This window comes from Carassius auratus, chromosome 38, assembly GCF_003368295.1.
Source record: "Carassius auratus strain Wakin chromosome 38, ASM336829v1, whole genome shotgun sequence".
NCBI classification, from domain to species: Eukaryota; Metazoa; Chordata; class Actinopteri; order Cypriniformes; family Cyprinidae; genus Carassius; species Carassius auratus.
The window spans coordinates 2,913,485-2,932,411 of record NC_039280.1 but is presented as its reverse complement, the minus strand read 5'-3'; the positions used below and the strand labels follow the sequence as shown (position 1 = coordinate 2,932,411).

General features: G+C 34.1%; 1 protein-coding gene across 3 annotated transcripts in view; it reads right to left on the bottom strand.

Annotated features, from left to right (window-relative positions):
* Positions 1 to 133: 133 nt before the first annotated feature.
* The window catches only part of LOC113056666 (low density lipoprotein receptor adapter protein 1-B-like), a 41,984-nt gene continuing 23,190 nt past the window's right edge, over positions 134 to 18,927 (bottom strand). Inside the window, exons 2-10 of one of the 3 annotated variants that reach the window (XM_026223462.1) lie at positions 17,024 to 17,166; positions 15,393 to 15,505; positions 12,391 to 12,505; positions 12,148 to 12,220; positions 8,754 to 8,849; positions 6,664 to 6,776; positions 6,134 to 6,168; positions 5,943 to 6,061; positions 5,434 to 5,781 (exon numbers count right to left, since the gene is read on the bottom strand). In XM_026223462.1, the coding sequence (XP_026079247.1) occupies positions 5,600 to 5,781; positions 5,943 to 6,061; positions 6,134 to 6,168; positions 6,664 to 6,776; positions 8,754 to 8,849; positions 12,148 to 12,220; positions 12,391 to 12,505; positions 15,393 to 15,505; positions 17,024 to 17,166 (989 nt within the window). In that variant the 3' untranslated portion in view covers positions 5,434 to 5,599. Of the gene's footprint in view, positions 836 to 5,433; positions 5,782 to 5,942; positions 6,062 to 6,133; positions 6,169 to 6,663; positions 6,777 to 8,753; positions 8,850 to 12,147; positions 12,221 to 12,390; positions 12,506 to 15,392; positions 15,506 to 17,023; positions 17,167 to 18,927 lie in introns of those variants that run through there. The other 2 variants (XM_026223463.1, XM_026223464.1) reach the window with 2 other exon arrangements.

The window sequence follows — 18,927 nt, the reverse complement described above, 5'->3', positions numbered from 1 at the left end:
GAATGAACAATAAGTTGAGGAAGTTAAAGAAGATAGAAGTGTAAAAATACATTTTGATAGAAAAAAAAAAAGATTGTCTCGTTTAAATACCCTGCCTACTCTTTTCTTTTCTTTTTTTTTTATAAATTTTTTAGTCCATGCTTTGTGTCTGCTTATCATTCATTTACACACATCGGAGGGCAGACGACTCACATATACGACACCTTCACCACTTAAAAAAATCACAATCCAACTCCACACAAACGTCAAACATCATGTAATTTAGTAAGCATTGCCCCGAAATCTAAAATAAATCACACTATATATTCAGAAATTCGACTGCATAGAATTGCAAAGCTAGCCTCAGCAATTAAACCCATTAATAATAATAATAATAATAACAAATCAGCAAATATTAGTTATTGTTATTGTTATTGTTGTGCACATACATTTCATATTCATACAACAAAAAGGGGGGGGGTTATGGGAAGTATACTAACAGAAAACTTAAAATCTCAATATACTTAAACATAATTTGGGGAGAGGGGTGGGGTGTTATTGCTTTGGTCTGTGATTTTGTTGAAGTCATCTCGTTGGGTTTGCCGACCCTCATGTCAACTCAAAGCCGGGCGCGGAGTGCTCTGAGGCCGCCAGAGGGCGCCGCTGAGACGAGCTCCATCGCTTTAGTGTGGTTCCTCCGCGGTCCTCCGATCAGAATCCGAACGCGTCCTCCGCATCAGCAGCCTCAGCATCGCCTCTGTCCCAGTTGCTAGGCGACAGGCACTCTTCAGGGTTGTAGTCCTGAGGGTTTACCCCAATGTCCAGCATCTGGGGGTTAGTGCGAGACTCAGCGAGTCTTGGGAGAAACACACAAAGAGGATGAGTCAAACCGAAAAACACGGGAATCTTCAAGCATCAGTAGCGCTTCAGATCATCGAGAGCTGGGAATACTGTACATGGACAAAACACCAGAAACGACCCTTTAAATATGCATGTGAATCTTCTCGCTGATCTGGAGCTCTATGTTACAATTTAAAGACATGATAAAATAAGCGTTTATTTTGTACTCTCACATGACATAATGAACACACACACACTATATATATATATATATATATATATATATATATATATATATATATATATATATATATATATATATATATATATATATATATATATATATATATATATATAGTAAAACATGTATATATAAAATATAAAAACGTCTTTATACATTTAATTTAATGTTTATATACACACTTCAAATAATAAAAAATATTTAAATAATTTTAAAGATTTATATATGAAAATATTAATAATACACACACACACACACACACACACACACACACACACACACACATATATATATATATAAATGAGAAAATCTTAATGAATAATTCAGAACATTATGAAATAGTATAATAGCATATGAATAATAGTAAAAGAACATACAAATGCTTCATATTTAGGATTGGGAATCACAAAGAGGTTATTTTTGTTATTTTAATTACTATTCAATTTAATATGATGAGAAATGAAGGCTGGACACTGAAATAATACAAAGAAGTTTTGTTCGTTTTTCAATATTTATACAATAATTATTATTTTAGAACAGCAGCTCCCTCTTAATGTCCAGAATCATAAAGTGGAATCTTTATATTCCTCATGATTCCCATTCCTAGAGTGAAGACTATAAGCTGCACAAAATCTGCATGAACCAGTGTTTAGTTCTCTATACAGTCCCTCCAGAAAAACACAGATTTTTGTTGTGATTGTTGCGGGCAAAAATCCTTGATTTTGTGGCAGGTTTTCTTAAAAAATGCGATGGAATATGCGGGATATTTTTGCAATCTTATGCGATGAAATTGCGGGAACTTGCAAAAACTGCGGTTTGATGAAAAAGAGAAAAACACTCTGTTCTCACTAGGCTACTACCTTACTGTAATGAGTCATTTCTTATGACTTCCTATGATAAGCAATCATACTAAATCACAGAATATGTAAGTTCTCATTCTGTTTTATTTCAGACCTTAATTAACAAATGGCTTACAAAACAAGTAAGTCAAACAAGTTCTCTAGCTTTACAAAATAAATATTCAACTACTTCTGTAAAAATGAATACAAATAAAATATAAACACAAATACACATATGCAGTTTTACAGGAATTGCAAAGTGCAATCTCTTACTGCAACGTAAATTATTTTACATACTACTAATATACTTACAACTGTAAGGTTTTGGTACTATTCTGTAACAAAAAAGTACAATCTTACAACTGTAGAGGAGCATCAACTTCTGAATGAAACTACAACAGTCCACTGTGAAAATGAAAGCTAACTGCATAGCCTTTAACACTGGCCTATCATTCGTCATCCTCATCCCTCTCTCAAAATAATTTGCCCTCACTGTCATATAACACACCGGGTAACTGCTTTGCGCGGTCTTTTGCGCTTATTTTTGTTGGCAGATGAGAATGATCGCATAATTGCGTTTTTCTGGAGGGACTGTCTATATTCTCTACTACCCTAAATACAGAGATACAGCTCTGAGAATGCTGTGGAAAATAACAAAAAACAGGAACATCTCTGGGAATATCACCACAGTAACTCAATGCACTTTAGTCACGAGAACTTCTTTTGTGCACAACATAAGAAAGAGACTCGTATACAGGTTTGGAACAACTTGAGGGTGACAGAATTTACATTTTCGGTTGAACTATCCCTTTAAATACAGCGTCTACCCAGAATAAGGTTCATAGTACAGACTTTGTGGCTAAACTAGGAAAATATGAAGATGAATCTAAGTGATGTTTCTACAACTCTTGGCAAAGAACCCTGCCATGAAGTAAACTATAAGAGTTGAGAGAAGCGGACAGAGTTACGAGCCGTGAGAGGGAACATGCGTGACCTTCTACAGATGGAGAACTGGACTACAGTCGTAGATGATCATGGTGTTGTGACGGAGTGAATTATGACGGATGAGGACTATAGCACAGGCACATGTGAACGACATCTTTACCTGTGTTGGACTCAAAACTATCCAGACTGCGGCTGAAGGAAGTAAACAATATCAGCATGAGAAAACAGAAGCAGCAAACGGCAACAGTGACTCAGTGCGAGCTGCATCTTTAGTCAGCATGTCTTGGTTCGCTGTTGCTATAGTAGAACTTCCACATTGTGATATTTTTATCAGCTTTTTTTAAATGTCATGATGGGGTTTTCCTGAGCAGCTAGTGAAGTCAAAGGTAACCGCTGGGCTAATGATGAGGAAATGAGGTCAGAGATACAGATAACTAAAGCTGACCTCTTGACTGTAAAGACTAAACCACTGTTCGATCCATTTCTTATTAGTGTTGTTTGCTAAGGTAAGCATGACTACTACACACTTTAAAGATTTGAACAAATTCCCACATATTAAACTTTACCAGAGTTGTTATTTGTAACTAAAACTGCTACTATAAATAAAATAAAATAAAAAAATATTAGATGAAAAACCTAAACTTAAATGAAAACAAGAAATGTTGGCTTAGCAATAAATTAAATACATTTATACAAAATTAAATAACAAACTTAAATAAAACAAATTGAAAATATAAGAATGAAAGCCAATTCAAAATATTAATAAATACTATAAATAGTATAAACAGAATACAACATTTTTTGTTAATTTTTTTAATTAAAATTTTGAATACATAAAGTAACTAAATAATAGCATAAGCATTATATATTCTGAAAATAATGTACAATTTTAAATATTTTTTTTTTTTATATTTAGTCATGGGGTCAATCTGACATTTTGATCTTCTATTGGATTAACTTGAAGTTCGGTGCAACCAGCCATTTCATTTCATTTTATTTGTGTTTTTGAGAGTAAACCTTCTCAAATGTTAAACAGCTTCAGTTTGCGATGGAAAACACTTCAATGGTCTTTAATCAGAGATTTAGTCAATACCAATTCATCTTTGATTGGAAAAGTTCTTGCATGTGAGAGATCTAGAGCGTCTCTCCTCACACTCACAAGGTGAAAGCATGTTAAATGGAGATTAACAAAGTACTGTGTTTGATTAAAAGCCAACGCTTTTAATTACTGCAAACGACAAATAATCAGCATGAAGCGGAGATGGACTGAACCCCCGCTGCTGTAAAACAGCTCATCTCATGTCTGTTCATCTCTCGGGAACGGCACTCTGTGTGTCTGGATGATTAATGACTATCATTACAAATCGTTAAACAGCTGTTGTTTGGTTTGCAGAATAAAAATGGCTGTTAATTAGTGCCATTTACCATTCCATAGTATGCAAATAATAGTCATTTAAAACATGACCTAATCTTTTGGCATCACAATTGTTAAGATTTTTTTGGCAGGAATGTGCATATTATCTCAATAAAAATATTCTCTTAAAGAGCTCTTATTATGAGGGCTCCATTGTTCCTTGATATTTTTTAAAATCAATGCTAAAGTGTGTAATTTTCAAATGATAAAATATATTGTCTTGTCTGTCTTAATGTGTAGAGACAAACGACTTATATTCTATGGTGTTATCAAAGCATATGTCAATTACAAAGGTCCATAAAATATTATTGGTATTTTGAAAATTGTTCAAACTTTGGGTGTTGTTAGAGGCCTAAACTGTATATCATTTGAAATTATCATATTTAATGCAACCTTAAAAATAGCTGAGAAAGCCCACCCTGAACTGGAAAGAAAGTGCAATATGACGTCTCATTCTATCTTGTGCTTTATGTAAAACTCAATGGTCCATAAAAAAAAAGGTTGGTAAAGTAAAAAATGTTTTACCTTAGGATATTGTTAGGGAATTAGACTATTTATCAAGACTCATTGTCAGACCTAATATAGCCTTGAAAGTAGCAGAGAAACACTGCTACAAATTTGGCCAGGGTGCAATATCATGGCTCATTCTGTACAGTCTAACATGTGATGTTTAATGGTTCATAAAAAAATGTATACATTAAAAACATTTTTTAATGTGGATTTCTTAACTGTTTATCACTGTTAACTGTCAAATTTCATGCAACATTGAAGATAGCTGAGAAATGCATCCCAAAAATTGGGCAGAGGGTGCAATATAATATCTCATTCAGCATCTCGATGTGAAGTTCAAGGCTTCATTTATAAATAAAAAATGATACAGTAAAAATTGTCTAACTTTGGAATTAGTTTGAGCCTTGGGATATTTAACCACACAACATTGTGAGATCTAATGCAGTCTTGAAAGCGGCAGAGAAACCCTGATACAAATTAGCTTGCAGTATGATGGCACATTCTGTACTGTGCCATATGTAAAGTTTAAAGGTCCATGAAAAAAGACAAATACAGTAAAAATGTTCAAAGTTCAGATTTCATTACAGTCTTAGACTGTCTTTCATTGTTAATTGTTAAATTTGATGAAGCTTTTAATACAGCTGAGGAAGGCATCCACGAATTGGGCAGAAGGTGCAAAATAGTATCTCATTCTGTATTATCCCAGGCAATGTTAGGTGTCTATAAATAAACATTGGTAAATAATTTTTTTTTTTAAATTGGACTGCATTACAGTCTTCAATTTGATGCAACCTTTAATGACAGAGGGTGTATATGGCATCTCATTCTGTATTATCTTACATCAAGGTCAAGTGTCCAGAAACAAAGATTGATACAGCATCTGGCAAATAAGCTCAGCAAAGTACTGTTGTTCATTTCTACCCTTAAATTTCTGAAACTCCAGCCTTTAAATGTGGCATTTAAGTTTTCAGGAGCAGCACTTTGGCAGCATTCAGACATCAACCAGTAAAAGCCTGTTGGAAAACAGTTTGACTTTGTTACACAGTTTCAACAGTTTGAAATTGTTACGCAGATTTCTGTGTCTGCTCCAGATGTCTTTTTCTTTTCTATGAAAACAGAAACTGTGAGTTGGGGTGCAAAAATAGTCAGAGTTATGTAATTATATAAGACCAACCATAGAGCTTATTCTCAGAGCCGAATCTGTCCATCACAAATACCGCTGTGGTCATATAATGGAGCGCCAGGAATAGTCGTGGCCTATACTCCACATCTGCGCTGAAGTTATAGCATGACCTGTTAAAGTTCACTGTGCTGGGTTTATAGTGCAGAAGCGACAGATATAGCACCAAATATAATTTTACTAACCTTGAGAAAGCCTCATCTAGACCATCCTCAAGTTCCTGCAAAAGACACCACAGAGATTTCTCAGAATTGCTGACATAAACAGCATTACTGAAAAATCATTTTAATTAACACTGACAAGTATTAAGTAATTATTCAAATCAACCGGTGAAGTACATCTAAAGCATTTGTGTGTGTGTGTGTGTGTGTGTGTGTGTGTGTGTGTGTGCTCTTGTTTTTGTGACATATCAGGACACAACTCTGTATAATGACATAGGTATGACACAGGTAATACAAGGAGAGGGTGACTTATGAGGACATAACCCATGTCCCCATTTTTCAAAACACTTATAAATCATACAGAATGAGTTTTTCTTTGAGAAAGTAAAAATGCACAAAGTTTCCTGTGAGGGTTAGGGTTAGGTGTAGGGTTGGTGAAGGGCGATAGAATATACTGTTTCTACATTATAAAAACCATTACGCCTATGGGATGTCCCCACTTTTCACAAAACCAACATGTGTTTGTGAGTGTGTGTGTGTGTGTGTGTGTTTACCCAGACAGTGTTGTTGTTCTCTGTGCTGAGGTTCTGTGCCGGGTGTGTGGCGTCTTTTCCTGAGTGATCCTTTACTCCAATTTCAAGGTCCAGTAGATCCCCAGTGGCCACCTCTACACACACAAATGTAAATAAATAAATACAAATAAATAAAATAAGTATGAATATGTAATAAATTTATATATATATATATATATATATATATATATATATATATATATATATATATATATATATATATATATATATATATATATAAATAATTAAAATGCATGAATAAATAATAATCAAATACATTGTAAGAAAATAAGTAAAAATAATTTAAAAAATAAAAGCATTAAAGAAATGAAACAAGTAAATAAATATTTAAAATTTAACTTTTTTTAAAATTATTTAATTATTAAAAAATATACATTAAATGAATAAGTAAAAACAAATCATGCAAAAAATGAATACAAAATAAATAAAAATGTGGATGTTTTTTTATTTGTAAGTCCATAAAACAGCTTGTTCTGATTCTCAATTCAGTTTTTTGGAAACCATCACCAGCAGTTAGGCTAATGGCAGATTTATTTATAAAATGTACATTACACTTATTACAGGTTCAGGCCTCCTGGATCAACATGAGGCGATCACAGACACATAACTCAACCTTTAAACAGGATATTTTCATATCTCCACACCTGAAGTGATCATACAGATCTGTGCATGTAGGGAATGAATCAACATCAAGCCGCGACACGCTCACAGACTCCAGTCAAACAAAAGCACAATCACATCTTTCTCTGATCCTGAGCCGTTAAACCTGTCCATCTCTGTCCTGGACTCATATTTCACGAGATGAGATCAGCCGCTAAGAAGACTCATGTTTCTGATATCTGATGGGATTTAGGAACACACAGAGCTTTATTCATGCACACACACGTCTGGCTCATCCTGGTCCTCAAGGGTTCATTCGTTCACTAAACTCTGCCGCCCAGGTTTATTTCTGTAACCTGAGATCCATCCAGGGTCCTGTGGCACACTTACAAAAAAGTAGCATGGTCCAGTGATGGTATCAGATGATAATACCGGGGTCTTTAAGTGGTAATGTAAGGTACTTTGAAGCATACCATGGTATTATAATTACCATTGCTGGATGGGTCAAAGAAGCCTAGGCATGTTGTGACCAAAAAAACCCATGCAAATTTAATTAGTGCCTGGAAGCAACAAAGAATCTTAAAACTGACGTCATTTATTGTGTTTTTTCATATCTTATCTATACACTTCTCAGTCAAATGTTCAGGTCGGCAAGAATTTTTCTCTTTCTTATGTGCACCAAGGCTGCATGTATTGATAAATGCAGTAAAAATTGTGATATATTTTTAATATTTAAAATAGTTGTCTTCTATTTGAATTTATTTTCAAATATAATTTATGTCTGTGATGCAAAGCTGAATTTTTAGCTTTGTTCCAGTCTTCAGTTGTACATAAATGTCAGAAATCATTCTAATATTCTGATCTGCTGCTCAAGAAACAAGCATGATTATCAATGTTGAAAACAGCTGTTTTTGTTGTTGTTGTTGTCGCTTTTATTTTTGTGAAAACCATATTTTTGATTTACAGAATGTCCTTTTGTAACATTATAAATGTCTTCACTGTCACTTTGATCAATTTAATGCACCATTAATTAATAAAAGTATTACTTTCTATAAAAGAAAAATAATAATAAATCTTACTGTCCCAAACCTATCAAGAATATCCTCATATTATCATGTCTCTAGCAACTAGTAATTTGTCTATCCACACTGAAACCAAAAATACTGTGTGACAGAACACAACCACGTCCAATAAGACCAAGTTTGATATTTAATACACACTTGTGTGGAGAGGGATGTTGTGTGTGTGTGTGTGGTCCAGGTAAAATCTACTTCGAGGAAACCAAATGTCCACACAAGGATTGCAATAGCTGAATTTTTTTGACTCTGTGTAAACATTTTAGGGCCCTATGATGAAAGTAGCTCATAAATCATCATGCAGAACATATTGTACAGCATAAAACTCATTCGGTCTACAGAAAATCCCGACAAAGCATAAAAAGGTGTGCTGACCTCCTCCTTTGGTGCTGCCCAGACTGACTGAACTCTCCGACTGAGAGCTGCTGGCCGCTTCTCCATCAGATCCACACTTCACCTGCTTCTCTTTCTCTGAAAACAAAGGTTTACAAGCAGAAATATAAAGCTTCTATTGTTGATAGTATGCTTGCATTAAACAGTAACTAAAAGAATGAAGTTTAAAACGTCTCTCAGTCTAATCATTCCTTCATCATTCTTTTTGAGGTGGGAATACTTAGTTTTTTATTCTTATTTTTTAGCAAAATAATCATGATTACCAATCATAAAAATTTACAAATCGAATTATGTAGCCCATTTTTTTATGTACTTTTTTTTTTACATTTTAGGTTAAAATATACATGGAAGTAAATAATTAACTACTTTTTAAAAATAGTTTTTACTTTTACTTGAAAATTATGAATATATATAAAACCAACAAGAATAAAACAGACAAAAATGTCATTTTCATCATCTTTGGCATCCTTATTATTAGTCACTGGCCTCTAAACAAACATTATATATTTTCACCACATCATATTCCTCTCAAAACTTTAATTAATATTCTCTTATATATATTCATATTTATAAATATACGAACATTTTTATAAAAATTGAGGTCAGTGAGTATAAATGTGCACCAGGGCAAGGAGAAACCAGCCTTAAATGTACATTTGAATATTTAACACATGCAGCATATAACAGTGCAGTGGCCTTGATCTCAGTCTAAATTAATACAAATGGAAATGAAACTAAAACATTAAACAGCGTTCTTCATGAGGAAGTGTATATATACCACACTCATATACTGTCTAAGCTCTATGACTAAAGAGGGAAGTGTGGAGGGTGGTGAAGTGCTCAGATCTGGTTCCTGCAGGATCATAATGGTGTTTCTGGTTCTTCTCTTTGAGGTTACCGCAGTCATAAACCATTACAATGAATGTGTTTGAAGAAACCGTTCTCACACAAGAAGAGAACTATTACACAGTTTGTTTCTTTATGGGAACAGATTTGGTAATAGTTAGCATTCTTGGGTGAACTATTTCTTTATTTCACAATTGTGTGTCATTTGTGTATATTTTGGACCCTGCAGTAAAACAATGAAATGGAGAGAAGAGTCTTGAGTTCAGCCTGCAGGAGCTGCCAGGTGCAGAGAGATGAAATGAGTAAATCTCTGCAGGCCTCAGGACACACACACACACACACACACACACGTTCAAACATGCAGTAAATTACATATATATTCTTCTGATCTAAACGACTGGAGCTGCTCTACTTTCTCTGCAGTAAAATCTCTTTTGTCCTCCACCCCTTTATGAAATAAAGAAAATGTATAGTTCCTTAAACTTAATTGGTCTACAAGACAATGCCATTTTTAAAGTCATAAATAGAGTGACATGACTTTATAAATATATACACTCACCTGAAGGATTATTAGGAACACCATACTAATACTGTTTGACCCCCTTTCGCCTTCAGAACTGCCTTAATTCTACGTCGCATTGATTCAACGAGGTGCTGAAAGCGTTCTTTAGAAATGTTGGCCCATATTGATAGGATAGGATCTTGCAGTTGATGGAGATTTGTGGGATGCACATCCAGGGCACGAAGCTCCCGTTCCACCACATCCCAAAGATGCTCTATTGGGTTGAGATCTGGTGACTGTGGGGGCCATTTTAGTACAGTGAACTCATTGTCATGTTCAAGAAACCAATTTGAAATGATTTGAGCTTTGTGACATGGGGCATTATCCTGCTGGAAGTAGCCATCAGAGGATGGGTATATGGTGGTCATAAAGAGATGGACATGGTCAGAAACAATGCTCAGGTAGGCCGTGGCATTTAAACGATGCACAATTGGCACTAAGGGGCCTAAAGTGTGCCAAGATCCCCCCCCACACACACACCATTACACCACCACCACCAGCGTGCACAATGGTCACAAGGCATGATGGATCAATGTTCTCATTCTGTTTACACCAAATTCTGACTCTACAATCTGAATGTCTCAACAGAAATCCAGACTCATCAGACCAGGCAACATTTTTCCAGTCTTCAACTGTCCAATTTTGGTGAGCTCATGCAAATTGTAGCCTCATTTTCCTATTTGTAGTGGAGATGAGTGGTACCCGGTGGGGTCTTCTGCTGTTATAGCCCATCCACTTCAATGTTGTGCGTGTTGTGGCTTCACAAATGCTTTCCTGCATACCTCGGTTGTAACGAGTGGTTATTTCAGTCAAAGTTGCTCTTCTATCAGCTTGAATCAGTCGGCCCATTCTCCTCTGACCTCTAGCATCAACAAGGCATTTTCGCCCACAGGACTGCCACATACTGGATGTTTTTCCCTTTTCACACCATTCTTTGTAAACCCTAGAAATGGTTGTGTGTGAAAATCCCAGTAACTGAGCAGATTGTGAAATACCCAGCCCGTCTGGCACCAACAACCATACCATGCTCAAAATTGCTTAAATCACATTTCTTTCCCATTCTGACATTCAGTTTGGAGTTCAGGAGATTGTCTTGATCAGGACCACACCCCTAAATGTATTGAAGCAACTGCCATGTGATTGGTTGATTAGATAATTGCATTAATGAGAAATTGAACAGGTGTTCCTAATAATCCTTTAGGTGAATGTCCAATATATATTCAAAATTTTAAAAAAAAACACTTGGTCTGAAACCACTTGAAAAAGTGTTTTTTATTGTTGTAGCCAATTAAGTTAAAAATTTATGATGCAACATATTTAAAATCTAGTTCAAAAACTAATAAAGGTGCATTTTCCACAGTTTCCACTAAAATATTTCAAATTAATACATTATATTTATTATGTATATACAATAAATGTATATGCATAAATATAGCAATATAGAAACAATACTAAATCATTTTAAAATGTTTGTTTTTTTTACTTGGAATGACATAATTGACTTTTTCCTGATGTATATTGTGGGTTAAATATATATGAATGCTAACAATTTTTTTTTTTAATTCTTGATATAAACTTTAACTGAAACAAAATAAACCATAAAAATAAACTTATTTAATTCAGTTAGTTGCACTGATCCTTATTTATATATGTACATATTTTTAGTTGACTCATTTCGTTGTACAAAAACTAAAATTAAATTAACAAAAGGTACATAGACATATTGCAAAACTAATATAAAAAAAAAAATCAATAGAGAAACTTTTGGGGCAGGGCTACTAGTATAAACGACCAATAGCAGATGGAGGAAGCATTTGAGAAACCTGTTTGAAAACAGTCATTGTGTTTGGTGTTGCTAGTGGTGTGGAAGTCATCCACTCCAGCTTTAAGTAGGACACGCCTGAATTCGTGCCTCACAGCCCATTACAAAGACAGCAAGAAACAGACAGAAAGATAAACAAGAGATACCTTCTTTAGCAGCCTGCCAAAACTCAAACGCCACACGGAAAGCCTGAGCCACGGTTAACGTCACCGCCTGAGCCTGAGACAGACGGGGAAAAGGGAAGAGAGGTGTCAACGCCACATTTCTTGTCATGTATAGAAAGACATTGGTTTCTGTCTCTCTCAGAGGAAGTGTGGTCTTAACGTATAACGTTATTTATAGACTGAAGGAAGGGAGTGTCTCATATGAACACACACACACACACTCACCACTTTCCTCTTTGTGCAGAGGTACGCGTGACACTCCAGCGTTTCGTTGCGCTGACTCTGAGCGATGTAGGCGAACACTTTATCATGCATCTTATCAGCCGTGCAGTATGATATCCTGCAGACAACAAACAACATACTGTATGAGCAAAGTCGATCTGAAGAAGACAACCTATGTAAACATACAGTAAATAGTTCCTGTATAATATACTTTCTAAGACTACCATTCAAACGTTTTTTTTTATTTTTATTCTTTTAAGAAATTAATACTTTTATTCCACAAAGATGCATTTAACTGCTAAAAACAATTGCTAATGCTACAAAAGACCATATTTCAAATAAGTGCTGCTCTTTGGGACTTCATATTCATATAAGCATCCTGGAAATAAAATGAACCATGGTTTATAGAAAAATATAAAGCACCACAACTGTTTTCAAATTGGCTAATAATCAGAAATGTTTCTTGAACATCAAATCGGCAAATCAGAATGATTTCTGAAGGATCATGTGACCCTGAAGACTTGAGTAATGATGCTGAAAATTCAGCTTTTCATCACAGAAACAAATTCTATTTTACATTTATATTAAAATAGTATAAATATAGAAAAGAATATTAAAAGAATATAGAATATTAAAATAGAAATCTGTTAGATTGTTATAGTATTTCACAATTTTTCTTTAACATATAATCAAATAAATGCATTCCACTAGTGAAGATGCAATTTTTACTAGCATAATTAGTTTTCTTTTTTTTTTTTTTTTTTTTATGACAGCAGCACATGGTCAAAACCTGCTGATAATGTTCTCCACCATGATCTAAGATGTTTCAAAGAGCACCTTGAGCTTCATTAGAAGCATGAGCTGCAAATAAAGTAGTTCACATGATCAATAACACGTATAACCTTTCATTTGGTCAGGGATCTAAATCCTAAAACTCTGTTTATCTCCTCCAGTTTAAAGGAATCTAGGGGAAATCATTCCAGATGGTCTCAGATTGGTCTCCATCCAGAAAAACACACCCGCTGTCCATTATCCACCACTAAATGACTTGTGCAGACACTTGTATACAGCAGACCATCACGTCACCTCCTCTGAGATTTAAAAAAAGCGTACAAGCAGTGCTGAGCTCTCCATGTTCAACACCCCATCAGCACTTTGACAGAAAGCTGACCCACCAAACCATAACACACACCCACACACACACACAGGATAGCTGGTCTGTGACTGCATCGTCTCTGGTTTCCTGTTGTCATCTATTTGTAATGTGAAGTAAACTCATGTACTCCTCCAGTGCTGATTTCTCCCCTCGGCCCTGAGTGACAGCTGGCTCAGCCTGTCACAGGGCGGCCCCACAGCAGCAGGGGCGGGACTAATGATGGACGACCGCCATCTGTCCGGTTTCACATTTCAAAACTCACACACACTGTACTTACAGACACTTACAAAACCTTTCACATACTTTATATATACTGTGAAATATTACTGCGATTTAAGAGAACTCTTTTATATTTTAATAAATGTTAAAATGTAATTTATTTCTGTGATGCAAAACTGAAGTTTAATATACTTATTTGCTGTGCAAGAAACATTTCTTCATTATATCAAATGTAGAAAACTGGTGCTGTGTGTAACAATAATTATATATATATATATATATATATATATATATATATATATATATATATATATATATATATATATATATATATATATATATATATATATAGTAGTGCTGTCAAACGATTAATCATATCCGAAATAAAAGTTTTTGTTTACATATGTATGTGTACTGTATATATATATATATATATATATATATATATATATATATATATATATATATATATATAAATACACACACATAAAGTATTTATCTATTTATATTCTTATATTTTATATTAACATAATAGAGAACATATTTTTTCTTAAATATATACATGCATGTGTTTGTATTTATTTATACATAATAAATATACACAGTATACACACATATTATGTAAAAAATATATATATATTTTGGATGCGATTAATCACAATTAATCGTTTGACAGCACTAATATATATATACATATACATACACACATTTAACTTTAATTATTTAATTTTTTTGCTGCTATTTATAAATATTTTTGTGGATGCGGAAACCATTCAAAACATGAAATATAATAAAAATAATAATAATAATATATATTCAGTGAATATATAATATATATTCAGCGACTTACAAATGAGGACAGTAGAGACAAACAAAACCAACAAAAGAATATATATTGTAATTCCATAAAATTACTACATTAACAGAATTTAACAAAAAAAAAAACATGTCTGCGAATGTGCATATTTTTCATGAAAAATAATATCACAATGCAAACCATCTTAATGGATCTAAATCTAGGCTTCATTTTAGTTTCTTTATTCTTAGAACAAAGTTTTTGATTTTAGGGTGAACTGAAACCTTGTGTTTTGATGAAAATTAGCCACATGATTGGAGTATCGCTGGTGTAATTAGAGTGGAGAGAGCGGCTGGGCGACACCTAGCTCATGTTTATTCATGACACACACCACAGCCGGCGTGTGAGCGCACTGAGCGTGTGCGAGCTTCCAATAATAGCTGCAGTCCCAGGTGAGGGTCAGAGAGTGTCTGTCTGAGCCTCAGAGACACTAAAACAGATCGATAGGGATCCTGACACAAACATCTCTCTCTCTCTCTCTCTCTCTCTCTCTCAGCAATCTGAGGTCGCACCGTCCTAAATGATGGATGGCAGGATTTCAGCAGGCAACAACAAATCCTTTCTTTTTTATTGCAAAAGAGAAGGGGTAAACCATATATATGCAATGTCATAAATACCACAATGATTTGGGACCAATTAGGGGCCCTAGTTGTAAAAGGAACCATTCTATGACATTGAAACCTGAAGCAGAATCTCTGCATTGCTGATGATTTTCAGACAGCACAGACTCCGTGTCAGACAGGGCGACATGACAAACAGCCGCAGGTTACTCACCTGTATATGGACACATTCTCTATTAGCTGGTTTGATACACTGTCATAGAGAATAATCCCTCGAGGAGAAACCTTCAGCGTCACCTTCTGAAGCTTCTTCCCACCAGCTTTAGCCTGCGAGAGAAAGACAGAAGACACAGCTTTAAAATGTTTTTTATTCAACACAGATATTCCATTTTCCGTCAGGTTTTGGAAGTTTTAGAAATTAGATTTTAGTTTTTTCAGCATCTTGGAAGATGAGCATATTATTGATATTGTTTACTAAATATATTTTAAAAGATTTCTTTAACCAAAATAAGTCTGATATAAAATAAAATAAAATATAAAAATCAGATTGAAAAAAAATATATATTAATTTTATTATCCTAAATAAACAAACTGAAATAAAAAAAATGCTTGAGTAATAAAATTACTAAAACTAAAATAATAATAATAATTTAAAGCAAAATATAAATAACAAAATTATAATAAAAATGACAAAAGTACAAACTTTTAATTCAAATGAAAATTTAAAATGTCAAAATAATATAAAAAAATGTATTCATACAATAAAAGTATAAAAGTTATTCTAATGGAAAGAAATGTTTAAAAAACTAAAAAGTTAACAATTGATTATATTATAAATAAATTGAAAGCATTGGTTATATAAAATATGGAATGCATTAAATTATTTTGAATCTTGAATAACCACAACAGAATGTATGAGCTATTGATTTGGTAACTGAAATGCACTTAACTACATTCCAATGATCTGATAGGAAGTGATATGAAGAAGCATAATTTTTTTATTTCTGAATGATAAAAATATGATTTTATACATTGAAATTTTTTTTATCACCTAATGTTTTAAGGGGATTCAGAAAGTCATACCCTGAAAGTCACAATAATTGATAACTGTACACTGAAGAACACAATTTGGCTGCTAGGAGGCTTCGCTGTTGACAATCAGACCGCTAAACTAATGGCCATTTGTCTTCTTATATATCATCTTCAGTAAGTCAAGACAATCAATCACATTTATAGTCAAAAATAAAGAGTTATTAAGTAAGAATATTCCACTTCTGGTTTCGAGGGCACTGACTCACACACAAGCTTGCACAGTCCATTCAGTATGCAACTGATTTTTACTGCTGAATCGCAACAATGTGGAGTGTTTCATAACCTCGAAACAACATTAAGTCATGACAGGATCTAGCCTGTTGAACCACACCCAGAAATCCCCTGAGACACACACACACACACACACACACACACTCCCATTAGTACCACTTAAAACACATAAGAGACAAAGAGACACAATAGAGCTAGCCATGTTACTTAAAGGCATCCATGAGGCACCTTTCAAATTCATGGAACCTTTCAATTGCACAAAAGGGTTTTATAGCAGAAAATGGTTCTTTTAAGAACTGTTCCCTTTTTTGTCTTTTTAGAACCTTTATTTTTCAGAGTGTATGGTAGTCTGTTTAAGATGACAGGAAGTAAAACTCCAGGATCATCCTACTTGAGGACTATAAAGCACATTTCAGGCCTCTTAAGAAAGCATAATGACTACATTTAAAAAACAGTGTACATGACCTGTGCCCTGTTATTCATTTCAGTCGTTCATTGTCTGGGGATGTATGTTTGTCTTACTGTGGCAACGATTCTCTTGACAGCAGCGGCTGAGAGCTCTTCTCCTTTGGGTTCCTCCACCAGCGTCACGCCCAGATACTTCAGCTGGAAGACCATCCCCTCCAGCAGCGTCTCCCGCGTGTCTGTCCAGTTCTCTGGCAGCTCTGCACAAGGACACACACAGGATTCACATGTATGCATATGATGCAAGCATGACCAAAAACATGGCAATACCTGCTGCCCACACTAACTCGCTCATGCAGAAGGGTACATCTCACAAAAACATGTCCTGGTCTAAAATAAAATGAATTAAAAAATCATATTTTTTATTATATTATATAAAATAAATTATATTTTGTTAGGTTTATTTGTTCAGATAATGAGTGTGAGTGTGTGTGCGTGTGTGTTTCTGTGCTGTATCAGGCCAACTATGTCAAGAATATGCTTTAGAGACAAGTCATTAATGCAAAAACCATGATAAATTTAATTAAAATTTCACATACAGAAAATAAAGCTTTTTAAAATAAATGTTAATAATAAATAAGGTTTAATATGATATGATATGATATGATATGATATGATGTTGAATAAATTTACTTCAAATGTAAATTTACTTTTTGATTAATTTATATCCGTTTGAATAAACTAAATACATTAAAGGGTCAGTTCACCCAAAAATTTAAATAAGGCGGTGTTTTACTCAAACCCGAGTCATCCTAGGTGTATATGACTTTCTTCTTTCAGTTGAGTCCAGTCAAAGTTATATTTATAATGGTCTTTGATCTTCCAAGTTGTTTCATGGCACTCAATGGGTGTTGTATTCCTTCAGTAAAACACTAAACATGCTCACTATCTGAACAAATAAATGTAATAAATACTAAAGCAACATATGACAAACATCACACAATCCTCCATTAAAACACAGGTCTTTCATTCACTGCTCTTTGATCAACACCTGCACAGGACAGGAACTCATTCATGCTCATGTCAACACAAAACTGTATTTATGTCCATAATAACAGTAACTATTTATATCACTGTGCCTTAGGTGCGCATGTGCTAGTGTTGCATGCATTGGTTAAAAAACATGGCAGAAGAGAAAAACACTTGGGCCTGCTTTCACAGACAGGGTTTACATTAAGCCAGGATTATACCTTAGTTAGTTAATATACGACATTTCAGTTTTTTTTTTGTTTTTTTTTAGAAAATGTCAGAACAAGTTGCTTCAAGAAAAAAAATAAAATAAAAAAAAAATAACAAATTTGATGCAAAAAAAAAAAAAACGCAGTAAAAAAAAAAACCTACTGCATTCAACGAGCATTTTGTATTGTAGTTTAACAAACAAATGACAAAACGAAAGTAAAAGAACCGCATTTCTCAGCAAATAATCAAAACAATGGCAAATGGCATGTGAATGGGACAGAAGGGAGCATACTGTAACATTTAGTTCAATACTGTTATTCACAATAATCAGACTACTGGTGTATATGTCACTGAACCCACACATAAACCCCCATACTGCCCTGATCTCAGACAAAGCAATGAATAAATGTGTGTTTAACTCCAGACGAGCGCTGGCCTGAGACAGAGGTCAAGGACAGGGGTCAAGGACACACATCTAATAGACAGTTATCTGCTTCTCTCTACACCGAATCTATTATATTACAACCTCGCTTAAACCATCTCAGCATGACAGAGAGCCAGCCAAAAAAAAAGGATAAAAATCAAGAAAGAAAGATAGCAGGAAACCAATCAAATTATTATTTTTTAAATTAAAGAATAAAAAAAAGGACAAAAATAAACAAAATGAAAAAGTCAAGACTTTGAACAATAAAACAATGAAATAAAAAAACACACGTTCAGAACAAAAAAATAGAGACAAATTAATAAAAAGTCAAGAAACAGAAGAAAAAGAAAAGAAAGCA